General features: G+C 35.7%; 1 protein-coding gene across 3 annotated transcripts; it reads left to right on the plus strand.

The window, feature by feature from the left end:
• Positions 1-105: 105 nt before the first annotated feature.
• On the plus strand, positions 106-27,045 carry LOC106153892 (sperm-associated antigen 17). Of its 3 annotated transcripts, XM_086998330.1 has the most exons (38): positions 106-305; positions 1,015-1,155; positions 1,424-1,618; positions 1,822-1,848; positions 2,756-2,918; positions 3,635-3,841; positions 4,098-4,282; positions 4,614-4,764; positions 5,134-5,465; positions 5,697-5,973; positions 6,345-6,572; positions 7,406-7,561; positions 7,986-8,349; positions 8,612-8,790; positions 9,093-9,283; positions 9,531-9,554; positions 10,499-10,660; positions 11,082-11,193; positions 11,409-11,561; positions 11,747-11,938; positions 15,052-15,197; positions 15,357-15,480; positions 15,757-15,935; positions 16,235-16,394; positions 16,619-16,812; positions 17,286-17,421; positions 17,819-18,707; positions 19,054-19,223; positions 19,493-19,698; positions 19,843-19,966; positions 20,284-20,385; positions 20,982-21,128; positions 22,054-22,170; positions 23,056-23,207; positions 23,733-23,993; positions 24,993-25,137; positions 26,156-26,284; positions 26,641-27,045. In XM_086998330.1, the coding sequence occupies exons 1-38, from the start codon at positions 219-221 to the stop codon at positions 26,652-26,654; spliced, it is 6,921 nt and encodes a 2,306-aa protein (XP_086854456.1). In that variant the 5' UTR covers positions 106-218; the 3' UTR covers positions 26,655-27,045. The 3 variants fall into 3 exon arrangements, with proteins under 3 accessions (XP_086854456.1, XP_086854469.1, XP_086854463.1); XM_086998343.1 differs by lacking the exon at positions 1,822-1,848; XM_086998337.1 differs by lacking the exon at positions 9,531-9,554 and having other exon boundaries at positions 107-305.
• Positions 27,046-27,284: the final 239 nt, after the last annotated feature.

Genomic DNA, 27,284 nt, shown 5'->3' on the forward strand with positions numbered 1-27,284 from the left:
TAGTAACAAATAATCAGAATCAGAAAGTGGAAAAGTAAAATATATGTAAACCATGAATTTTGGCTTTTCTGCCACAATTTATTTTCCAGTGTTCGGTAAAATTCCTATTTGTATTAGTGCCTGTACTTCCTGGATACATCTGACAACAAAATGGCGGCCTCCACGATTATCTGAAATATATATTTATCCTGGCTGATTAACGGGGAGAATACATAACGATGTCTAAAAAACGAGCTAAAAGTGGTGCCGGTTCGGCGGGTATGGCAAGATGGGAACAGGCATTAATGCAAGCACAGTTTATTGAGGTTAGAACTATGCTTTTTAGACTTCTATTCCTGATTGCGATCAACATCAAAACAAAAATTGACGTTAGTTGAAATTTTAAATTATCGACGTTATGTTTGCGTTGTGTTTATTAAGTAAAAATAACAAGAACAAATGATGTTTGAATTTGAGAGTCAAATTTGTGCTCACTGATAAAATGCTAATACGGATTTGTTTTTATTCATTGATAACGGGTTAAAATGTTTAAAAACAGCCCTTATTTTTCACAACACTGCCTGTTTACATTAGGGATATTTAAATGTTCCAGTACTTTCTGTCATGTGCAAAAATTGAATGTATGAAATAATTTAAGTATTATTATTATTATTTATACTTTGCAGTAATAAACACTTACAATGAAGTTTTTAGTTATTTAAAATAATTATAAGATAATTATTTAAAAAGTTTTGGTTTGACAGTGAGCACCGTGGTAATACTGCCTTTTTCAAATAAAGTCTCAGCTATATACAGTGTGTTGATTGGATACATCCGTCAGATGACCTGCTAGCAGCTTGTTGTTTTTGTTACTCTTATTTGAAATAAATCTCTCTTAAAAGAGTCAGTTTTTTCAGTGAACTCCTAAGAGTAAGTATTTATATTAAAAGCTTCTTGTATTAGATATAGGTTAATAATAAAAAATATGATTCACTTTGTACCCAACAATAAACTATTTACCTTTTTTCTTTTTAGGAAACATGGAATGCAAGTATTATATTTTTAGTTGGAGACAAACTTCATGATTATTCACATCTTGATGTTCTTGCTGGAGTTGTGCAGAGTGGGATAAGAAGGTTATTCAGTGTTATATCAAAAGATGAACTTTTTGAAGAGGTGAGTAATTTAAGCATTGTATAATAACTGATTTTATTATCTTATCAGTGTCTTTGTCCTTGTATCTTTATATGTGCACAATTCTGAAAAAAAGGTATGATTAAAAGCAATTTTAGTTATTTATAAAAAATTGTATATATATCCTAATTATATGGTACTTTATATGTAATTCATCAGTAATTTTTTTCATTTACCATATAACACACATTGTTAAGTTTCTCATCTTACACAATACATGCATTAGTGCAGATTTTTTTTGCTTAAACAGGTCAGAGATCTTGGTGGAAAAGGAGGAGGAAAGAAAACAAAGGAGACTCCTGCTCACATGGAGATCTGCGAAAGTGTGAAATCATACATAGACAATGATGAAGAAATTCCACTTCCACTGTTGGCCAAACTGATGAAATTTAAGCTGCTGTGGGTGAAAAGTAATGACTTAAAAAGAAGGGAAACAGAAAAAAAGGTATTGTGAAAGAATTTATTTGTCGTAATGTAAGTTTCAACATGTTTTTATTGCACATGTGTTAATAGAACACTTTTCACGTAGATTGTGTATTTTATTTGTAAAGCACATTGGTTTTCCAAAATTTTTAAATTGCACTAGTTTTAGTATATACCGTATGTAGTTTGATTCATCTTACATCTCACTTGTTTTGTGATTCTAAGGGAATAAAACCAGGCAAAGGGAAAAGGGTAAGGTTATATGTGCAGTAGGTAGGATGCTAGATGTTAGTTATGATTAAGGTGCATGGGTCTCTTTTTATTCTAGATAGTACATGTATACTGTATGTGATTTCCCATTGTTTTATTTTCATTATAGTATTTTTTATTTCTAGTTTCATTATGCTTTTGTTATAGATAAGAAAAAATTAACATAAATTTAAAAGAAGAAAACACTTACTTGGATAAAAAAAATGCATGGAAAATATGTTTTTGGCAATAAACATTTTTAGGTTATAGTGTGCATACTGGTATTTACGTATCTAAGCATGCTTTTATATATTACTATGGCTGTGCTTTATGATATAATTTGCTGATCTCTAGATACTGTATCAAGTCAATTTAACACTGAGTAAAGAGTAAGTTCATTATATCCAATTTCTAATATGACTTTACATTTATTTGTCTTATTGAATTTCATTGATACTGGTTTGTCAAACATATATGCATGTATTTTTGAATGAAATTGATTTGCCATCATTGAGGTAACAAGGACTGGGGTATTAAAAGAATAAATAAATAAATACCCATAGCATTTGTAAGTGTATAAATTGTCTATGGACTAGTTGCTCTTAAATGCCATAACACTGATTAACCCAAATATGATCTTTTATGCAGTAAGAAAACATTGTGCTATATAAACATGGAACATAATAGGGATCACTAGATGTCTCTGTTAATAATGCATTTTTATTATTTATATTTTTATTATCACTTTCTTAAATCAATCAGACTCATAAATCTAAAGACTTTTAATTTAATGAATTACATATAAATGAATACTGTTCACTGGCATGATATTTGACTTTAAAAAAAACAGGAATATATTATCACAATATCATTATACATGTTGTATATGTGTTTATTTTGTTATTCTCAGAATGCTGCAGACAGAGAAAAAGCTGCAAAGGGTGGTGGTAAAGAGAGAAGCAAGTCGCCTGCCAAAGGAAAAGGTGGAAAGAAGACCCCTGAGCCTCCCTCGGCCAAAGTAGGGAGCAAATTGAGGAAGAGGGGAGAAGAAGACCTGGATAGCAAATATATTGGTTAGATATACTGTTAATTGCCCCATTGCAATCTTTAAAGCAGCTCCTTGTGTATTTTTTAGTTGTGAAATTTACAGTAACTGTATATGATCTCTCTCTGAATAAATTTATCTCCTTTGGGCAAATAGCTGCTAACTCCCTCTCAAAGTAGACACCATTCACTTGACCATGGTAATATGTTTTATATTCACTTTAATGGCAAGATGTAAGCTAAGATGCCTCTGTTATCGGGTCTGATCTTGAGTTCCTAATTCTTAATGGGTTTCCCACCTATAATTTTATGTCGTATGGGGTCATCAGATACATGCAGGTTTTCTCTTCTAAGATTTTAATCAACCAAAGAGTTCAGATATTAGAGCTTATTCACCTGTCCCATTTTTCTGGTTAATTTGACATTCGTTGTGGTTTGAGAAGAGCCCAGTTTGTACAACATTTGTTCTGCTTATAAGGGTAAAAGACTTAAATATAAAAAGCTGTTTCTCATGGGGTGCAACCAAAGAAGGTCTAAAGACCATCTTTGGTTCAGGCCTTCTCACCCGACACCCTAATTATAACTATTGACCACAAATGCCAATCAAATGCCATGAAGCTTACTTTAATTATGTGCACGCTTTTTACAGAATGTCGACCTTCTACCAGACAAAATTACTTGCATGTTAACTCCCATCTGTAGTTTGTCTTGGTGTCAGACCTTCAATTACACTCTTTCACTTCAGACGATGAGCCTGATGATGGTCCCCAACACTACATCTTTGTGTATGGTTTTAACCACCCTCACCTGCCAGTCTTTATGTCTGACCTGGGCCTTAACATAGATGCCATTGTTAAGATCCAATCAGAAGACTACAGCAGATATGCCACGCCCCCTCCGGCACCACTTCCTGAGGGGGAGGTACCACCAGAGAAAGATGAGAAAACACTTGGTATGTAGAAATTTTTAAAAAATGTAAATGATTTTCAAAAATGTATGAGTAGCAGCAGTCATTTTAGTGGTTCCTGGATGTGAAAGTCACTAGATACAATTTGATTGCAATCAACTAAGTGAATAGGTCACGCATGGCTAATGCTTGCTATGCCTGAAAACAAGTAATGAAAACTGATCTTTAAAAATTGATAATTTAGATCTAACACATTTAGGTCCAATTTAAAAAAATTGAAGGTTTTGTCTTCATGTCTTAGCTCTTGAAGAAGAAGCTCTGCAAAAGAAACTGAAAAAGCAGAAAGAGCTCAAAAAATTCTGGAGAGATATTCTTCCTATCATGCAAAACCAACCCCACAACTCCAAGCTCCATGATGTAGCAAGACTTGAATACACTGTGAAAGAAGCCATTATACCTGATAACCTAGAGGATAATGAGAAAAAGGTATGAAATGATCTGATTAGGTCTTTTATAATTCTTATTCATATAAAAATGTAACACGCCCATTTTATCACATTTCCTCACATTCAACGTTAAGTACAAAAATTCCATATATAACATACATTAAACAGTTGGAGAGTTATTACCTTAAATTATTATAACTGTTACTGTTAAAATGTTTTTTCTTTTCTTTTTTAACAATTGCTCACTTATGTTACTTGAGTCTGTGATTATAATCTAAATTTGTTAATTTTTTTGATAAACAGTTTGATAGACAGTTTGTTATATATCATTCAATGCTATTTCCAAACTGTTCTTCATTTTTATGTTTCAGACCAATTTTGGTACACTCTTATTTGAGGATCTTGCCTGCATGGCTTATGACCTACTTGATGCCAAAAGGCTTTATCAGACATACCTAACCAACATGAACTTGTTACGTATACCTGTCTATGGTGAGGCTCCACCTGCACAGCCACCGCCAGGTAAATTGCATAGTTCTATATATATCTTTAACAGAGTTACATATTTTATAAAACTTCTGATAGGTAGCTTGCTTAGATGTCATAACTTGCCATATATCTTTTCAGATGGTACAATTGAATGTTTACTCTTGATTGTGTTAAATTGCAATATTAATCAGATTCGATTGTAAATGGTTTTTTAGTGTGTTTATTTTTGTTCAAGTAACGCCAACTTTCAAAAAAAAAAATAAATAAAAGAAGATAAATAATCAAGATAGATAAATGTATAAGAGAAAGACAGAAAAGACAAAAGATTGACTTTTTGTAAAATCAGTTAACAATTCACAACAAGTCATAAAAACATTTTTAATTTATTCAATTGTATAATAGAGGGTGGTGCACCCCCAGCGGCCCCAACTCCTACACCCCAAGGTGGAGCTCCTGCAGCCCAGCCACCAGAGGGAGCACCCAGTGGAGCTCCAGTTCCTCAAGAGGTGGACATGAGGTACTACAATGACCTGATGAATTCTGTCCCCCAGGAAAGTGTCAGCGTGCCACTGATAATGCACTGCATGCTGGAGCAGATCCAGGCCACAGAGACGGAGAAAGAACCTCCCAGTGAAACCCCTCTCCCCACAAGACCTGATGGCCTGGACAACCAGCTGGCTGCTCACATCAGTGGAATTGCCTTTAAATTGTCTTTGTCTAAAGAGGAACAACAGGTAATGGTTTCATATTATTTAGTTTAAGATGTCTAATTTTGTTTGTCATGGTGAGGTAAAATAGAACTGTGATTTGACTGTGTGTACTGCAGTGCATCGCTACAAATCAGTTTTGAAGGATTCTATTTTTGTTGGCACTTTACATGGAATTGGGGGAAATCTCTCCTCTAACCTTCCATTTATTTTTAAACTAAGTACTTAACATAGATATTCGTTTCATTTTAATTCAAGCTTTTGGCTGATGAGTTTGATGAGCCTGAGAAGAAACCCGAAGTCTTTAAAGGTCCCCTACTCCTAAACCACAGTGATCATCTGTCTGAGCGCACACACCACCTGCGCTCCATCAATGGGTTCAACCCCAAGGAAGCTGAGCTCGACATGCTGCAGTATTTGCCATTTGCCAAGCTGGCAAATTTTGAACAGCCCTCCAATAAAGTAGCAAAGGAAAGAGCAGCGCGGCTTCAGGAGTTGATCCATTTTTGTGCAACTGAAGGACTGACACCTTCAGGTAAAAGTCTGCTGTTTAGCCTTACAAGTGCACTATTGCTGGAGCTCAAAAATGTATATAGAAAAAAGTGCTTAAAAAGAGCTGTATTCCATATAAAAAATACAGATAGTCGTTTAAAATACAGTATTACTTTAAGCAAGAACTCAAATGTATATATTGAATAAAAGAAAAAATATTTTTTAAATCTGCAACAAAAACAAAATATCATACCTTTTTTATAATCAATAAATACTATTCTGTACTACCAATTTTTTTTTTGATGCCATCAAACATTTTCAATCCTTTGTGTCACCATTTAAAAATTGTTTTAAGTTCCAATGGTAACACTGTGACTTACTTTAGTAAAACATACATGTATATCATTTTTTTAGAAATTGACCGTGCTTTCAAGCAGTTCGTGTTTGAGTGTATGGACTTGATAGAGACAGAGGAGACTGGGATGGTAGGGGCTATCCCACTGTTCCACACTGCTGTACCATGGGACGACCCTTACCCATTCTTTAAGGGAATGATTCCTATGGGGGAGAAAGTGGAGGAAAAAATTGAAGCTCTGAAAGAAGCTTTGTCTGAGAATTCTCTGGAGGATGAAATCAACTCAGGTACAGAGGTGGTTGGCATGCTGTTATGTGCGAGTGGCTTAGGGATAGGTTTGCACACTTTCTGCAGGTAGAAAATGTCTAGTGTGGTATTAGATTGTGAATAATACTAGCTCTTTTGGCATATGTATCACTTCTAGCCTGCTTTTTATTGTACCACTGGGAGTTTTCTGCAGTTTTTTTCTTAAATGCTTAACAGCTGATATATCCTTAAACTGTTGTTTTCTTATAATGATACAATTTAATGAATTTGACATTTTTTCTTGCATTTTCTTTCTTGGTGCACGGACAACTTTCATCATCAGTTTTAATGAGTCTTGTGTGTTCTGCACTTTGCTTTATTGCATTCTTTTCTCCTCATTACCTCTCTCCTATGTAGATGTGTTAGAACCAGAGCTTTTGCCTTCTTCTTATGATGTGGATGGAATTCTCAGCCCCTATCCCCGTCCTCTCTCACCAACACCTAGCACTCTTGACTTAGACTTTAGTAAGTCACCCTCACCTTCTGATATGGAATTCTGCTTTGTTCACTCTTCACTGCAATGCAGTTATTTATAGAGACATACATGAAAATACTCGCTTATTTCTCTTTTTTATTTTTATTTGTTATGTTTTGGGGGCAGGGGGGGTAAATTCTCTTCATTTGACTTCTGATGGGAACTTAAAAATGTTTTTTTTTATTAAAACTCATCATTTGTTTTTTACTGACTTCTGAATAACATGGAACATATTTTGAAACAGTAATAGATTGTATTAAGAACACATTTTATCAAATATATCAAATTTGTATTTTTTTTACCAATTGTTAATTATGGCAAATCAATTCTTTTGGAAAGCTCGAGTCACCAGTCAACAGAAAGTAAACCAGACTAACTCAAGGCCCCAGTCTGCCTCTTCCTCTCAGGCTGGCAGTGGACAGGGGTCAAGACCCACCACCCCGGGGATTCTGAAGAAGTCTGATAAACCAGGATCAGCTACTTCTGCAAGGAGTGGTAAGTTGTTGTCTTGTTTCATGTAATTAATATAATAAAGGGTTGGTCAGTATTACATAACCACCCAAGCTGTGTCTGTTAATGTTCTTTCTGATAGCAATCAAGACAATTAATTGTTCTGACTTGGATTGTTTGGTCTGTTGTGATTGACAAAAATAGACTCTTGTTTACAGTTTGTTAAACGAATGCCCTGCAGCACAGAAGTAGTACTGTTAATGAAATTTGTTGAAAATTGTGTTTTAAGACAAAATGCAGCATTGCTACTGTAATGTTGGTGTACACTTTTCGTCTTACATTTCATAAACACAGATGTTAGCATTCAGCAGAAATGTTTGCATGGAAATGATGTCATCACCTTGCTGACCTCTGTTAGGGACTGATGATTCATTAAATACTAATATATATGGTCAACTTATATTTTCAGCACATTCTGTCCACTTTGAAAGAGATGAGAGTGGGAACCCCATCCCCTCCAGACCCATAGCTCTAAAGGATGAAATAGAAGAGCAGATATCGAAGGAAGAACCCACAAAGACCCCAGAAGAGAGCATGGATGAAGTGGTGGATGCACAGAAGAGACAGTTGGACAGCTGGTGTTTTGCAGAGCACTTTGAGCCCCACGTTCTTCTCCAGGTCCTGCAGGAGGCGTCCTACAGCCTGCCCTATGTGGACACTTATTATCACAAGAGGGACCACTCCCTGATGGTGGTGCTGCACAACCCACAAAACAGGGAGATGCAGAACCACACCACCTGGTCTGTTAAACTTCATGCCAATGTAGGCTTTAGGTAAATATGCCATCCATGTCATAATGCCATCACTAGTCTCTCTGTAGCTTTTTTCTAAGTGGTCAGACAAAAAAAAAGACTTTTTGACCTCACTTCAGGAGGGATGATAGCATTATACAATGTAGGTGTAATAATTTCTTTTATTATGAAATTAGTCATATTCTCTCATGATATCATTGAGAAATGAATTATTATTATTTTAATAGTTATAACCTAAAGCTTTTTAAACATAATTCTTAATTTATTCTCATTCTTTACAAAGAAATTACTTGGAGCATGTTGCACCAGACATAGAGGACTGGCTGAAGGAGGAGGAGGCGGCATACCAAGCCAATCTTCTGGCCAATGAGGTGGAAAAGTTGAGGCTGCAAGATGCTGCGGCAGCCACACCCTCCAGCACAAAGAAAGGGAGAGCCAAATCACCACGAGCTAAATCGCCAAGTAAGTGTGTCATTAGACTGGGATTCGCATTTGTTTTCACAATTGAAATTGTTTATTAAAGTTAGATTTGTTGTAAGAACATAGCAAATTTTAAATAAAAATCTGTGTGTGTGCATATATGCTATTGTTAATGTCACTGGGTGTGTGTGGATGTGCACATAAACTAATATAAGTGTGCTGATAAAATTTAACCCGGAACTTGACTGTAGATGTTTGTAAATAACACTGATAATTGATTATTGATCCGTAATTTCTTGTCAAACAAACAATTCTGTTGGCATGTGTGCCGATTTAAATTTTAGGGGCCAGATCAAAGAGTCCCAAAGGATCTCGTGGCAGCAGCACTGAGAGACCAGACTCAGCACAGAGCAATCCATTCATCAGAGCAGGCTCCCTGAAGGCACAGAAGGAGGAGATGGACAGACTGAGGCAGGAGGCAGAGGAGTTAGAAAGACAGAAGAATGAGAAGAGGATCAAATCTGCACAGAAAAAGGTTGGAATTAAAGTATTCAGAAATTTGTTTTGTATTCATCAGCATGACAAATCAAATATTTGGTGTTCTTGAAGGATTTTAAAGTGATGTTTATATAACTCCATTCTTTATATTGATTTACTAACATCTGGTATCAGTTATAATATATGACAATTTTCAAATAGATGTGTATTAGACTGTATAGATTTCTACAGTTATTATGGATGGAATTGCATAATGGATGAAATGGCTAATTTTGTGCTTACAGCCTGGCAACCAGCATGTGGAATGGGTAAATTTGATTTTGATATTTTATAACTTAGATTTTTTGTTTTTCTGATTTTCAGCCATCTGTTATATTCTTTTTAGTGGAGCTGCAGCTCTTTTCAAACTTTAGGCTTCAGTACCAGATGTGTGTTTTAAAGGCTTTTTACTTGCATGGGGTGTTTATTTTTGTCACATATTAAGATATGTGATATGGCTAGTGTGTTAAGATGGTGGTGGGAATCTTTACAGACAAGCTATTTTCATTGTGATTCATGCAAATGTGTATTTGCCAAATGAAAAATATCGTCTAGTATAGCCAGTTACTGATTAATAGAATCAGAACAAAAAAGAACAAATATTATTAGACTGCTTTAATAGGATATAATTAGGACAGGCAAAATGTCAGAGCTTGATAGAAAATGCATTTCTTCATTTATTTTTCAGTAAACACTCTTATGCATGTTCTGTGAAATCTTTGAGTGCTTTTTTTTTGGAAAGAGAAATTATCTCTGTTTGTCATTTTCATTTGTTTGACTGCTATAAATGTTTGTAACAAGTGTGTTGTTGAGTAAGAAATGTATTTGATTTTTAAGCAAATACATGTATTTCACATTGAAATGAAAATCCAAAATATGTATTAGTACATGTAACAAGGACAATTGCTGGTGGTGGTGGTGATAGTATTTGTATGAGAGAGAGAGAGAGAGAGAGAGAGAGAGAGAGAGAGAGAGAGAGAGAGAGAGAGAGAGAGAGAGAGAGAGAGAGAGAGAGAGAGAGAGAGAGAGAATGAACAAGTATCCACATGCTATTTTCACTTGTCATTATATATTTTTTCAAAATATATGACACTGTACAATATATTGTTTGTTCATTTCAGGTTTGATCTCCATAACCACTTTTTACAACATAGCAAACAAAACATTTCTACTAGTACAAGTCATTATAATTTGCATATCATTACTATTTCAGGCTGATGCTGCTGCAGCCAAGGAGAAAGAGAAGGAGGCAGAAAAGAAAAAGCGGCCGAGGTCAGGCTCCAGGGGGAGTGCCAGGTCCAGGAAGTCCAAGGAGGACGTTGTGTCTCCTGCACCTCCTGAGGATGAACTGAAAGATGCTGGGAAGCATTGGCCGGTGAGTCTGTCTGTCAAGTTGCCATTTTTAGATATATATAGCTAGAGTAGTTTTTAGATCAATATTTGACTTTGACATGCTAACAACTGACCAACAGGAAACTGTTTGTGATGGATGTTCTGACACATTTAAGACATATATTTAAACAAGGACCAATGTAGGGATACTTCAAAATTTTACAAATAATATGTATTCCTCAGCTGAAGGTGCAGACGGGGAGAAATTAGATGAATCATGTCTGGTAGTTCTAGAATTTTTGTTATTTCATCAAATGTGTGAAATTGCAAAAACATATGCCCTACATTTGAAAACCAGTGAAAGACTAACACCACTACTTTCATTATTATTATTATTATTGTAAGAGTTATGCTAATATACAAGCAAGCTCAGTACCCAAAAACCTGTGATGATTTTATTCCAGTTTACTGGCTATGATGTGTGTAATGATTTGATCCATGCCACTGGCACTGTTTCCAACCTGTTCCCTGCTGATGGAGGACTCATCAGGACAGAGAGAGTCGATTATGTGCAAGGTACGAGAGGGATACAAATATATACTAATCCACACTTTTTATTTTTCTATCCCTACTTACTAATTGTAAAAGTTAGTTGTAATTAAATTTGAATCCTAACTGAATTGATATAACTGAGGATACTATTGGTCATTGAGTGCTTATAAAAGTAAAAAAAAAATTGAACAAAATCTTATCAAAATGCCATATATAACCTTTATGTTGTTTTTGACCAGGTCAAACAAGTGTGAAGACCAGTGTGGTGAAGGATGGACATTTGTTCACTATCCATCTGCTGGACCCCAAGGAGAAGGAGGCAGAGATAGATGACTTGGAAGAGAGCAAGGATGGTCGAGAAAAGGCAGAATTTGAAAAATCAGAGAAAGAAGGTGCTTTTCATTTTTTTAAACATATGGGAGCAATTAAGTCTTTTGTGTTATTGCTATGTACACATGGCCCCTTGCTTTGATAAATTATTGAACTTTATAGCCAGAATTAAAAACTGTAAATGGCACCATTTATCCTTGCCATTCAACCTTGTTTAATAATTTGTGTTGAATTTGTTTGAAATCAGAAACTGGGTCTCATTCCGGTGAAATGGCAGGAGATGAGGTTGGAAAAGAGGAGGCTTCATCACCCAGAGCAGAAGAACCACCCAAGAAACCGTCTGTAGCCTACTTTGGCTCTTTTAGTGCTGAGATGCAGGACGGGATGTACCTGTCCTTTAGTGTATATGGTGGCAATGGTGTGCCAGCTGGACCAGATGGTGAGCATGTTTTTTTTTTTCCATTTTTTCTTTTAAAGCCTACCCAGACAGCCTCAGTAATCTGGCCCACGTCTGGCCCAGATCTGGCAACGTCTGGCAATATCTGGGCCAGATTTTGCCAGACACTTGCCAGATCTGGGCCAAGTCTGGCAAAGTCTGGCATTTATGCCACATTTTGCCAGACACTTGCCAGATCTGGGCCAAGTCTGGCAAAGTCTGGCATTTATGCCACATTTTGCCAGATGCTGCCCAGACTTGGGCCAGATATGGTACTTTCATTTTCAATTTTTATTTTCTATTTATTTATTTTTTATTGACCAGTGAGCTGAATGCATTGAACTGACGTCATTTGATAAATTTTGATTTAATTTATCTCTCTCTCTTTTCTTCAAAGTCCCCTCATAAGTGTGCTATTTGTTTAATTTGACTTGACATTTGAATGAATTCACTGTTCTAAAACTTTTTTGAACTACTCGTTCCGCTGTTGTGAGATTCCGCTTTTTATGCTAAGCCGGTCAAGGACCCGGATGTAGCGTTTCTTAGAGTTATGGATATGAAAAAAGCACAAGCGTATCAAACTGATACAATTCGTTGAGTGATTTGATTCGTGATGCGATTTATTTCGAAGGCATCAACACTGGCGACGAGGATTAACACTAGTGCAAAACTGTGAGCCAACTTTCTTTGAAAAAATGGAGGAAAAATGTGAAATTACGGAATTCGAACCGTACAGAAGTCCGGAGACATTAGGGTCACGCTCGACGCGATGGCTAGACAGTTTTAACCTCTTCGCTGACGGAAAAGATTGATCTTTTCAAAACCAACGGACGGCATGAATAATGAACAAAGATAGAAAATTAAAAATACATGACAGAGGAGACGCGCGCTTATGTTGCATTCAACATAACAGATGTACAAGATATTTTCAGGACTCTCCCAAACACAGGTTAGAAACATGAATATACATTAGACAGTTAACGCTTTGAATGAAATTGGAACACCAGAAACTGTGAGTATGATGAAACCGAAGTCATTTGACAAACCAAGCCAGTCTAAACATTACGAGTTTAGACATGAAAAACGAAGTAGAAACGCCCTGACTGAGAAAACATGGAACGTTGGATCACTTTGCAAAAGTCTGCAAAACTGAAACTATTATTCATGTAAATGACAGCTTTGAACATGATAATCCAGGAGTGCATATACATTTGGTGTGGGAACCAATGCAATATACACAGAAGACATGGAGGAAATAGAGGCGGTGTTAATCTGTGTATTACCAGATTCAGGTGCATATTGTAATATCATTGATGAAAATACATGGAGAATGCTGAAATCCAAGAAAAATAAATGTGGCTCTTGTGGAGGACTAGAAAACAAACAGTATTATTCATACACGTCTGAGAAACCTTTAAAAGTGAAGGGAACATTTGAATGTGACATAAAGGAAGAGACCAGTAGTAGTGAAAGGACATGGGATTTGATATGAGTTGATAAGTTTTGAGAATTTTCAGTGTGGTTTAAGGAATAAAAGTTGGAGTTCATATGCTATTCTGCAAATGTTTGAAAGGACATTTTAAAGACTGAACTGTCAATAAACATGTTTTGAAAGGACCGTTTCTGTCCAAGAAAGGAAGGGATGTTGTGTTTTGACTTGACATTTGAATGAACTGTTGTTAACTTGGTAGAGTTACTTGTTCCATATTGTTGATTCCATTAATAATTATAAGCTTGTCAAGGAGCCGGATGTATCATTTCTTAGTGTTATGGATTTGAAAAAAGCGCAAACATTGCAAACTGGTTCAATTCATTGAGTGATTTGATTCATGATGTGATTTAATTCAAAAGCATTGATACTGGGGTTTGTTTTTGTGCACATGTAATTCTCTTTGAATTGTACATCTATATCTGTGCTGGAGTATACATATTTTTTTTTTCAGAATTTACATGTATGTACAGTACTGTAGCCAGCATGCAAGTTGAATTACAGTTACTGCATGGTTATTTATAATTTTGTTATAACTCACCATCATCTAAAAAAACAATGTTTTTTCATTCATTATTCAAGATTTATTCATTACAAAACTACATTCATTAGTGATTATTATTATTAATGATATGTTTGAATTAGTTTAAAAATGACAATGTGTGCAAAAATATCTCAAACCCCTCCCCCATGTACATGCATAATTAATTACAATTTTTGTAATTTGTGTTAATTCAGATTCGATGAGCAGCTTTGTGTTGAAAAAAAAAATTGTTCTTATAACTGTTTTCTTTACATGTATGTAAGTGACATTTCCTCCTGTTAAGTGTCTGTATATTTACCTTTTTGCAGTGTAGTTTTTTTTTTTTTTCAAATATACATTGTTTTGTACAAAAAGACAAGGAGTGACCCTTAATTTGTTACATGTTAGTTGCCAGCAAGGTTATATAATGTGTAATAATTTTGTTTAGGGTTTTAGCACAGAATAAATACTTGAATCTTGAATCTTGTATGTCTTTTTTATAGTAATCTTATTGAATAATTAAAAATAATTAAAAAAAAAAAAACATTCTGGGCCATATGTGGTCCATGTCTGGCCCTAATCTGGCCCATTTGAATATGATCTGGCCCACATCTGGCCCACATCTGGCATGCCATACATTTGCCAGATATTGCCAGATCTGGGCCGACATCTGGCCATATGAGCAAATGTGGACTGGGCCAGATGTGGCAATGTCTGGGCCAGATCTGGCCCAAACATTGCCACATCTGGCCCACATGTGGCAAGCCATACCTTTTGCCAGACATTGCCAGACGTTGCCAGATCTGGGCCAGACATGGGCCAGATCACTGAGGCTGTCTGGGTAGGATTTGAGGTTTATTGTTTTTTTCAGGATTTTAGTAGTATGTTGTATGTTTTATGTCATTAAATCTTAAAATAGCATATATGTTAGTTTTTTTATCATTTCAATGCACAAATAGTTTTAGAACAACCTGCTATTTGCCTTTGTACCAAAACAACTAAATTTAGAGCATATATACAGCAGAGGTTCCTCTAGCAACATGTACATACTAGTAATCCAAAGACATACAGATCATACCTCACAACACATGTTATGATTTCTAGGCCAGAAGCCACAACCAGAGCCCTATGTGGCGCCCCCTCCCAGGAGTCCCAGTCCTGCCCAGGCCAGCCCTGCTAAAGGAAAGGGCAAAGATAAAGGCAAAGGAGCACAGGACAAAGCTGCAGCAACCCCAGAGCCCACAATCCAGGTAATAAAAACATTGATAAATATGAAATACAGACCTACTAGATATGGGTTGCAGGGGTGGGTGCATCTGAAGAACGTATCCCTGTTTTTCAAAAAAGTAACTTCACCATAAAAATATGGGCTAAATGCTTGTCATATAAAAATACATTTCTCTTACAAGGATGAGGAACCTAAAGATGACATAAAGATAGAAGAAGAGTTGGTACCTGAGCAACCATTTCAGGAACTGTTTGTCTCCTGTCCTGATGGTCTGACCATTCAGTATATGCTGGAGAGCCATTGTGGTGAGTGCAGTGCTCTAGGCCAGTTTCACAAAATCACTTCAATCTGAAAAGCTGTATAAATTTAAAGAGAAGAGAGGATTTAGGGCCTGCTTTTATTTAGGATGAATTTGTAACCATTTGCAAAAAATAAAGTAACTACTGATATTAAATTTTGTCCATTTCTTATTCTTATTTTGTCAAACTCAAAAATATAATAATATGTCAATTCAGGGGTACTAACTAAAAAGTAAAAATTAAATTTCAATTTCACAACAATTTATTAATTGTTTTATATAGGTGTGATACCCGCAGATGAAAATGATAGGAAAGTGATAGTGAAGCAGAGCTACCCCTTCAAGACCAATGGTAAACAAGACTGTGAAGCCAAGCGTAAAGTGCCAGCCATGCAGGAAGCTTCTCGTTTGGTGACCTGTGAGGGAAACATTATCAGGTTTTTCCAAGATGATTCTCTACAGGTAGGTTTGTTGCAAAAATAAATGGCCAATGATTTATTGATTTTGAGTAAAGTTGAGTGAAAATTATCAAGATAAAAATGTAGAGTTTGCAAAAGTAAAAATTATTAAACTATATTATATGTAGTGTTTATGCATAGTAATTTCTGTTTTTAGAAACAAATACAGTACTTGCACTTTGCTAATATTTTAATTTCAAAACCCAAATAATAGGATCCTGTGTGTGAAATTGTTTGATATCCCTGTTTTTCAAAAAGTAACTTCACCATAAAAATATGCTAATATTTTTCTCTTTTTCATAGATTTTGTATGCAGATGGCACTGTGAGTAACATCACTGGGAATTTTGTGCCACTACCTCCAAGCAGAATGAGTTCTCCTAGTAGAATCAACAGTGCTAAGAGTCAGGCAGACAAAGATGAAAAAGAGAAAGAGAAAGAGAAACCAAGCTCACCTAAGAAAGGTAAAATTATGATAAATACAAGTGATATATTATCTCTTTCTATGCCTGAATGTTGTTTGGATTGAAAAAAAGGGATGAAAGTGAAATATTAAAATAAAAATGCATCAACAAAGTTTTGTAAAAGATATAAGTGGAATTCATTGATGTGAGCGTGTATGGTCATATCAGGTGATGAAACTTAAAATCATGTATAATGTGTTAAAATTTTTACTTTTTATTTCTAGGTGGCAAACAAAGAAAGAGTGCACAGCTTGCAGAAAAGCAGCCAGATAATCTGGCTGTCGAGGAAACAGAGCCAAAAGGTGAATGCATCACTACCATGCCATCTGGTGAGAGAATTTCTGTGAAACCAGATGGAAAATCAACTCCTCTGCCAGCTGCTCTGTTTACATATGCCACAGACCCAGAGAGCAAACAGGTGCTTTTTAATACTTCTTCAACTTTTTTACAATAAAATCAAAATGCAGCAAATGTATTTCAAGCATTATAAAAATGATACATAAAAATGTTGCAAACTCATTACAAGACATTTCATGGTCAATATGAAAACCAAGATGTCTACAGTTAAAGAAAACTCCAGTTTGTACACATTGGTTACAAAATTTGAATATGATACCATGAATATGATATGAATATGATATTAGTATGCAGTAAGTTAGTATCCATATAATGAAACTTTAAGATTGCATGTATAGTTCTGTATAAATTTAATCTTTGTATTTACAACAGCATGCATGCAATATCATATCAAGTTTTGCATTTGTACTACAAATAGCAGCTTTAAATGCAACTGTAATCATTAGTATTAAATATATAAATTCTAATTAGTTCTAATTCTACTGGATGACTAAACACTTCCACTCATTTTTATTATGAAATTTTAATGTATAGATGCTGACCACCAGAGAAGACCATGTAATGATAGTGCAGCACCCAGATGGCAAGAGAATAGTCCAGCATAGTGATGGAACCAGGATAACCACTTACTATGTACAGGAAGAGATGTACCAACACAGTGCTGACACAGGTACACCTTCATTAATTTATTCATTCTACTGAATAAAATACATATAATTGCCTACAGTGCTGATACAGGTTGTGTTGTACTAAAAATGTGCTTTTACTTCTTTGCAGTTTCAATATCTCAGTTTATTTCCATTGCCCAAAGGTACTCATACCTTTCTCTCACCATCTTCAATTATGTTTTCAATTTTCAAGATATTAGATATTATCTAAAATGTTGATTTTTGTTACATTACAGGCAAGAACATTTTAAAAAATGTTTTTTTATTAATTTGACTGTTCACAGTATATCATAACAATCTCTAACTATCTTTGCTTAAGATCCAATAATGTTTTAACACTCAAATTAATTTTTGATGACATAAATGTCACATCAAGTCATATGTATTGTCTTATTATAGGCGAGGATGTGAAGATGGAGACTCCACTTGTTCAGATGTTCAAGGTGGAGTGTCCTGGCTACGCCACCCTGGACTACAACACTACCACTGGCTGCTGGAAGACTGAGTTTGGCACTGGCTCCATTATCCACACCACTCCTGATGGCTGCTATACCATCTCACACCAAGATGGTGGCAACCTGGTTGTGGATGAGGAGGGAAGTGCAGTGTACAACCCCAAGCCTAACAATAACATCGAGTTTGCCTCTGCCAATCAGAAACTGGTGTATGCAATGCGCCACCATGCAGATGTCATCTGTGAGACTGTGGACAATGAAGGAAATATCTTCAGTGTGAAGCACAATGGTGACACCATCGTGATGAGCCCTTCTGGCAGTGAACTGGAGGTGGAGGACAAGGAGGTGGAGAATGCATTCGTGGAGAAAAAAGAAATCATACTCTACAAACAGCATGCACCCAGGTTTTTCATCATTCATGGCAATGGCAGTGGCACTGAACTCCTCCGATATCAGGACATTGCTGATTACATTGCAGGAGCTGAGACTGACAAATCCACTGCAATCATCAAGGAACCTCTACCAGACTACCCTGGGGTGACAGGAATCACCATCCTCAGACCTTACAAAGGGGGACCGTCTGACAGGTGGTTTAAGAACTATGAGGAAAACAACATCATTCCAAGTGGGTTGAGATCAAGAGACTTGAAGACCTTGCCACCCAAGGAGTTTAAGAAACCTGGGCCCAAATTTGGTACCAACGTAGGACAGGGTTTGGCCATAGGTAGTGCAGTGCCACCCAAACCCAAGTATGAATTGCTCAAGTGCCCCTCCGTCTTGGAACTGAGGCAGTTTGTACAGTATAAGCCTGTCAGTGCACAACTGAGAGAAAAGTAAGTTTGCATGTTGTTGTTTTTGATTTGTATATGTAAAGCAAGGGTTTTAGACTGCTTTCATAGGTCTCTGTTTCTATTTCTGCAGAGGATTGACATATGGCAAAATACTCTGCCTTTAGATGTCTTAGTCAACATTTCAATGACAAAAGACCATCTTACACTATTCCTGGTAGTATTTTTGCACTGTGTCTTCCAGAATGAAGAATTTGCTATTAGGTAAGAGTGAATTTTAAATAATTGATTCAGCAGTTAGAGTTTTGATTTTCTTTTAATCTAATAATGTCACTCAACTATGCCATGATATTTAAAGCAAAAACATGATATTACCCTTTCAACCTTACAGGCTTGGGGATGGCCTGAGAGAGTATGCAGAGTTTGTTCGAGAGAGGAACCTCCACACAGCAGACCTGTTGGTCAAGGATCCCCGGACAACTACAGAGCAAAACCAGGCAGCAGAGCTGTCTGCCATTGTTTCTCCTAGACTGCAAAAGATGCAGATTAAAGAAATTGAAGGTAAGTGTATTTTTTAGTGTATCATTATATAACCTCCTTGTTTATTTCCTCCATGAATTATTTTTTTTTGAAGTGTTCTGTTTATCACTTTTTAAAGAATTTTTCACTTTTAATAAGGATATTCTCTGTATGCTTTATGTCTTTTGAAGTATTATCTTTTTTTAAAATGTCTTTTTTGAATAATTTTTTCCCGATACATATATAGGCCTCTTCTAGTATTGCTAGACTATGTATAAAAACATGTTAACTTTATCTACCTTTCATTCCAGCCAATGTAGAGAAGCTATACCAAGATGCTACAGCGCCCCCAGTTCCCAGCCCCCCTCCTACACCACGCCCTAAAAGAACAGCTGCAGACTGGGAGAGGGACCGCAGAGAACTGGCAGAAGAAATAGATGGACGAAATGCACTGAGAAAGAGGTCCATCCCACCATATTTCCAGAGTGAATTTGGGAAGGCGTTTTTACTGTCTCAGGTATGAGTATGAGTAATTATTGATCAATCAAAATTGACAAAGTTGTAAATTTTGATATCAGTTTTGATACTGGTATATTAGAATGATTTATTTAACTAAATAAGTGTTATCTGTCACATAGTGCCATACTTTTGTTCCCTGTAGGCTCCAGACATGGAAGCCATGACAAGACAGCTGTCTGAAGACCCCAGACAAGATGGCCACCAGGCTGTACGCAGTGCAAGCAGCACTTCCGCTGTGGAAGAAAGAAGCAGTGCTCCACCTCCTTGTAAATATTCAACTTTCTTAACAGATTTACGGTCACTTGTACTTGAGAAGACATATTGTAAGCAATCTGTATTAATTTTGCATTCAGTTCACATAATCATTCCTTACGCAGCTGTGTAAGTAGGCATCAACATAACACTTAGTATATGCTGGGAGGTACTTTGTAGTAGAATATAGTATTTTATCAAGGGGTTGGGTGCAGTAAGAGGAAGGGATTGTTGTGGGCAGAAAAAGCAAAACCAGCCTAGATAACCCTTTGTGGGTTGCCTTATTTGGATATAAAAATTATCAAAAATATCCAAATTTTTGTAATTTCAGACAAGCAGAGTGATGGTTCTCAGAGCTCCTCTTCTCCAGGTATGCAGAACACACAGCAAAGAACTGCTGCAGCTTATGACTCTCCTTCACCTGCTGGACCAGGTATGTGCCCAGTGACCCTCTCCCCCTCTCCTCCTCTAAATACTGGTAAATAAATGTATTATCCTCTTATCCTAAAACATTTTTTTGGAGTTTTTAATTTTTAAAAAAATATTTCTTTCATATTTATGCATGTTTGCTTAGTTGTTTGAAATCAGTGATAAAATGTACAGTTTTCTATATTTCTTTACAACTTGACAGCCCAGTATGTTCTGTAATGATTTGTCTTTGATAGGGCTTTATATGCAAGGAATGTGTTTTTAGGTTGACAATTGAAGAAATTTCAAATTACTCCCATGACAGTACATATTATATAATGTACTGAGAACGTCCTGGCAGTAGTATAAATGCAGCAGCAAGTTGCAACATGTTTTTCTGCACTAAAATTCAATTGTTGAAATAAGTCCACTCAAGTCTCCATCTCTTACCGAAAGCTGCACTGTCAAGCAGTACAAATGCATTAATTTAAAACATTTGACTGTGCTGTTTGGTTTTAAGTGGGTGTCATCCATTATGAATAATTAATGCCATATGAAAATATTACCCCTTTTAAATTCAGTACAAAGATCATAAAGTCATTTACTCGCTGTCGATTCCAGCATTTATTGCAACAGACTCGATGCAGTCCAATCTCCGCCCAGGCAACCCTACGCCAGCACACGCCACAGGTCAGGGGTCACCTTCACCACTGAGACCCAAGAATCCCACCCCGTTGCACTCCACCCAAACTTTCCCCGACAGACCAGGTAAGAGTTTTCACTGTCTCAAAACCATTTTCTATTTTTAATAAGACAAGACAGGCAAATAAGTTCATTGTCAAATATGAATTTTATCGATGCAAAGGTCAGAGTTTTATGGCTGACGGAGGTGAAATAGCAGAGTTAATGCTGTGATTAAGTTGATGGAATCTTGCACAAACTGGCCAGCTGTTGTGCCTCATGCACTAAGAATGACAGAGTAACAGTTCCTTCTGTACTTCAAAACCTGGTACTGACATGCAGTGTACTTGACCAAATGGTGCACTGACAAGCAGCTGATTTGGAAAATTAAGATTCATTATGTTGTCGCGATTTTGGCACGAGGCATTAAGTGCATTTTTTTTCATATACCAAATGATGTACTTATGTGATGGCAATTGATAGACTAGCGTGAGATTGACATCAGCAAAAATTGAGCAGGAAGTAGACAAAGAAACTAATGTGAAAGTGTCAGATTTCAAAGTGCAGATATTAACAGCTGACAGTGAAAGAAGGGTCCAAACTAATAAGCCATCCTGTAGCAAAACATGTTGGCAATGTTGAGAAAATACTGTCTTGGAATCAAACTGAATGCAAAAAGAACAGGTGGAATTTAACAAGTATGCTTCAGTAGTACATGTAGGCTTATTATGACAAGCCAGGTACATGTGAACTTGCATTACCACATGTCATAAATATTGTGAAAAGTTTTGACATAAAGTGGAACTGTTTATATAACCTTATATGGTTTATATTTTAAAATAATAATGATTTCAAAAGATCAGTTGATTAAGACTGCAATTCACCTCACAGATAGAAAGTTAGATTATAAAATATTATTCAAAAAGCATATAATCAATAATGAAAAATAAAGCATGGTTTTTGCAGTTAATTCAGTTATAAGCATTAAGTCATGACCCTTTAAATTATGTAGGCAACCCCACTCCTAAACAAACTGGTGATGCCCAGCCCATGCCCTCAGAGACGCCGTCCAGCTACTGGTCACCCACCTGTCATCCCAGCATTCCAGAGCAGCCCATTCCGGAGGAAGGTATGTACAGGTTTATAGTAGAGGCCTTACACCTTGAGTTTCAGAGTTTGGTACTAACTCACTGGTATTATCAGCCTACCTCTGCAGAATGAAGTAAAGTTTCAGTTATCTCTGAAGCCCAGGGTGTATTCTTAAGGCTTCGAGAGAAAAAAGGCCTTAGGGAACAGTTGAAGGTAGATATTTACTGACTGTATTTTCACTGTTTCTTGCTGAGCTGTTTTCTGAACAGTTTCTAGGAGAACAGTTTTTGGTGGTATTGAATATAATGCAGGCATCAGGAAGTTTAAAATCTAACTGTGAATAGAGAAAATGATGAGTTGATGTGTCATTGTGTTTGGATGTGATTGTGGTTGTGCTCATGATTGTGTTTTAGCCACGTTTGTCACAACATCAAGGAATCATGTGGGTGTATTGATAAAACACACCAGTTACCAAAAGGGTGATCAATATGTGTCTAAGATATCAAATAGATATGCATGCTTACACTTCTTGAGTAATATTTTAAGAAAATTGATAAAGTCTGTCTGACTGCTTCTTGAAATCGAATCTTTAAAACAAAAACTACATATCTTTTTAGTTTAATGTATTGGCTGAGGAGAGTACATGGAAAGTGATACTAATATATATTTAGACATTTTCAGTAAGAATGTGGTCTAAATGCAAAAATTTTGTGTTAGTAAAATGATTATCTGAGTTTTTTTTTTTTCAATTTTGGACTCAACAGTTTCCTTGTTCAAGATCTAATTAGACACATTTTGCACTTGGTACATGTAATAGCAAACTTGCTTAATTATGTGATCCATTTTTAAGTCTCAGTACGATTTTAACACCAAACAAATTAGATGATGTCCCCCCATCTTTGATGTCATGGTTCCAAATTTTCAGCATATGATGAAATTGGTGCCCCATCGGCTGAGAGCCAGATTGTGTTGACCCGCAGCCTGCAGGTAGACGTGATAGGGGAGACAAGGAAGGAGCCAGTCCATGTCCCTGCCTACATCAGAGGTGGGAGACCAGGGGGATTAAGCAACCAGAAGGTGAGAGATCATGGCAGCTGTAATCAAAACCTATTGATCAGACTGGGAATAGTCTCCCCAGAAAGTATGACTTGGGAATTTTTCATTCCAAATTACATATTTGGGTGATTGGGTGGGTATGAGTGTGGAAGTGTCCATATATATATTTTTATAAATCCTATTACACATACTGTATTTGGCCTGAAATCTTTTAGAGTATCTTTGTCCAATTCTTCACACTGCTTTTGAAATAGTTTCCTAAGCAGAATATCAACTTTTAAAAAATAATTACCACTAGTGAATGCTTATGTAAGTAAAACCAGCCTTCAAAATTGCCTTACTTCAGTTTTGTTTTGAGAAGAAAATATAAATTGGTTTGAAAGATGTTATTGTTTATGAAGCTGGTAAAATATCCTGGGATGATTTGCATTGTTCTCATTTGTAAATTAACAGTTTTCTCCTGTTTATGAAAATAAAATGTAAATGAAACAGACATTGCTTTGGATCAGTTGTTAGTTTTGTAAATTATTTATTTCTCTATTTTAGTTCCGTGCTATTGAAGACCCTGTAAGAAGGAGAGTGCACACATCATCTGTTGCGGGGGCCACCCTGAAAGGGAAATCCCAACTAGAAAGCCTACGAGGATTTGAGCTCCTCCCAGATAAAGTAGATTTTGGTATGCTAAGGGAGGGTTACACTTATTCCTTCACCGTCTTCCTCAAGAACACGGGCGTGGACTCCTGCAGGTACAAAGTTCGCCAACCTCCGCCTTCAACTGGATTGAAGGTCTTGTATATGCCAGGATTGGTAAGGTTCATGTTTCAATTATCTGTTGAATGTTTTGTGACTTTTTCTTTGCACTAAAAAATGTCATGATATATATGGGCAAGATTGGTAGATAGCATGCTTCTCTGTAAAGGTATACTTACTGACACTCGAATTTAAGTTCAGATTGGAGTTTCTTATTGACTTGACCCAATAGATTGAGTGCACGGAGCTTGGGGTTTCAGAGAAACTTAATTGTTTTTTTACTAGGAGTTTGATCTGAGTGTGATATTACATGTTCTTTTTAACCTTTATAAGAGTGCAGGCATTATTGAACCAGTAGACGTACATTGTCAGGGCTGTCTCACATGATATAGTGCAAAGGTAGCAGCAAAATACCTATAATTGGTTCTCTGTGCCAAGGTTTTTGACTGGTATTAACACTTGATATTGGGTGATAATCAGACCTATTAGAAGTCTTAAGTGCTTAATTTTTTTCCTGTTGTTTTAACAAGTTCTCCTCTCATTTCCTTGTGAACAATATTTATGTCCAAAGATAGTGCTTGATTAGGTGCTAATTTACTACCAAGTATGTGGATGACTGTGATCACAAACATTATAATGAGACATCATCGCAGTCCCTGGGTAAAAGGCACTTGCGTATGTGTGAAAGTGCTGACTGCAGTGCACAGAAATCAATATCTGATGCAAGCAAACGTTTCTGTATTTAAAAAAGTGAAAATAAACATTGACAACAAATGCTTACTGGTGAATAAACATATTGGTGTATTAAATTTTGTAGAATTTGTTAGATGTATTCATAAACATTTTATTAGACATTTCAGTTATGTAGCTGTTGCAATTGTTCTTATGGTTTTTAAAATTTGCTCTCAATTGAAATATTTATGAATAAAATGGAAATAGAAATAATAGGCATATTTCATTGTATCACAAAATTCTGATCATTATTACTTTGATTATTTTTGTTGTTATTAATTTTTTATCAGTTTATTATTTTGTAATACTTTGATTTATGTTTAGATTGCTGCAGGAATGAAGGCAGAGTTGCGGTTGGAGCTGTATGCCATTGCTGTGGGTGTGGAAGGAGAGAGTGGCATAGGAACAGTGGCACACAACCTGGAAATAATTACAGAAACTGATCAGCTCTTCTTACCAGTTGCTGCAAATATCCTTTCTAAAAATGGCAATTTTGTGATGGCATCAATATAAAAAGGAAATTTAAACTGTTCCCTCTCTATTTCTCTCTCTCTTTGTCTCTTCTCTTTTTTATTTCTCTCTTTTTTAAATATCATAGTTGATTTATGATCACAAATTTGAATAAAAAGTGCATTTTCCACATTATCTTTTTGAAAGAAAAAGAGGAAAATAAGTCCATTTCCAGGATATGTCAAATTAATCAAATAACTGCAGGCAGAGCAGTGCAGCGTCAAGGCATCACTTGAAATCCACTGTATTACTTAAAGGCAGCAAGTTAATGGAAAGAGCTATCTGACACAGCTTGTCCATTAGTTGCATTAAGAGATGTGTTCCCAGCACAAGTAATGGCTGTTTATCGGATTATTTAATTACCCATACACAGACAGTCAAGATGAAAACAGGTGTCTACACTGCCATTTTAATGCATTGTTTTGATGAATTGGTAACAGCCATGTGTTGTAAGTGAATTGTGACCGTGATTTGACAGGTTAAAGTAGCAGTGATCGTGAGGAGCATTGTGCTCCTGCCAGGAGTTCAGCAGGTTACGGAAAGGCAGTGATATAACATGAGATCAGTCATTGGTGATGAAAGTGAGATTCGAGTTGTTTGGGATCTCGATGAATAATGACACTTCAAACTTGATTAGCAAGTCTGTAGTGCAATTTTTATAAGCAGGATTATGGTAATGTTTGTCAAAAAAAAGCCAACTTGTTTATGTTTCAGAGTTTGTGAAATATATTTTCTTTGCATGAACACAGGTTGGTGGTGCTTTTGATTTTCATTATATATACAAAGGCATGAGTACAATTTTTTTTTTGTTAACTTTGACAAGTAAAGAGGCAGTTGCTTTCTTGAGGGGGGGGGCATGGCATGTGGTCTTAGTAATAGTATTGAACCCTATTAAATAAATGCAAAAATAATTGCTCAATCATGATTTATTAGGAATTTGTGTCAAACTGTCCACATTTTTCCTTAACCAATCTCACCTGTGATGACTGGCTATGATTATGACCAAAGAGGATTATCTAAAACCACTGGACCTGGTGTGCTGTTAGTTGCTACTCACCCCCCTGCAGGGCAAGGCATTATCAGGCCTAGAAGGGACCATATAGTGGGTAGGTAAACATGTGGGTCAACATCTCTCTGCCTAGATTTTTTTTCTAGCGAAGATTTTCTTCATTATTTAAGTAATCAGTAGGTTTTAACTGTCATTGCATTTGCCTCACAGAGGAGGAATGAAAATAAATACATAAATAAAATATAAATGAAAAAAAAATACAAATATAGAGATTTGGAATAAAATACAAATATAGAGATTTGGAATAAAAAATAATTATGAGAGAAAATAAATCTGGTTAGATTTTGCATTGAACACAGGACACTCAAGTATTTAAATTGAATGTATATATTGCAGTAGGTAAAAATATGGAAGACCATATTTCAATACTGACATTTTGAATTTTATTTGTAGAAAGCCCAAGATAAAAGCAAAGGAGAGGATATAGAATACCACTGGACAGTTTACATAGGTTTTGTAAACTAGGGAAGAAGACATTGTAAATTTAAAATTAAAAAAAGAATTGTAAATTGAGAAAGCACTTTCTCGAAACAACTGAACACTCCGTCCATGCTGATTTAATATTTTTATGTATCTGTTTATATCTATTTAATTTTTTTTGGTAAAAAAGTTCTTTTAATTATTTTGGCAGAGTATGTATTGAATTGACTTTTTGATATGTATATAATTCTCTGTGAACTTTAACTGTGATAGAATTGTGAACACAGGAAATTTTTTATGCAGGATACAATATAATAACATTTTATGAATGTCTTTGCATGATGTGTAACATAACTAGCCAATAAATGTAAAAAATGGTTTCAATTTTATGTTCCTCATGTTTCATCAAAACATAATAAAAATCTTTTTTTCTAATTTTTGGTGAAATAACTGATATAATTTCAAATTAGTAAAATGAAGAGATAGAAGACATTTTCAGTATATTATTCTTTTTGAAAAACAAACAGTAATATTATTCAAAAGAGGGAACATTTTCAATTTTGCTGATAGAAATGGTAGAACTAAATTCTATTATTGTGCTCCAAATAAAGAATGAA

Source organism: Lingula anatina, chromosome 1 (assembly GCF_051362555.1).
Source record: "Lingula anatina isolate TDL-2025a chromosome 1, LinAna3.0, whole genome shotgun sequence".
NCBI classification, from domain to species: domain Eukaryota; kingdom Metazoa; phylum Brachiopoda; class Lingulata; order Lingulida; family Lingulidae; genus Lingula; species Lingula anatina.

Bases quoted from the DNA above. Each gene is read 5' to 3' on its own strand.
- LOC106153892 (XM_086998330.1), top strand. From the start codon at position 219: ATGTCTAAAAAACGAGCTAAAAGTGGTGCCGGTTCGGCGGGTATGGCA. The intron at 9,555-10,498 runs GTAAATTTGATT...TTACTATTTCAG, and splicing joins GCAACCAGCATGTGGAATGG to GCTGATGCTGCTGCAGCCAA. The intron at 19,699-19,842 runs GTATGAGTATGA...TGTTCCCTGTAG, and splicing joins AGGCGTTTTTACTGTCTCAG to GCTCCAGACATGGAAGCCAT.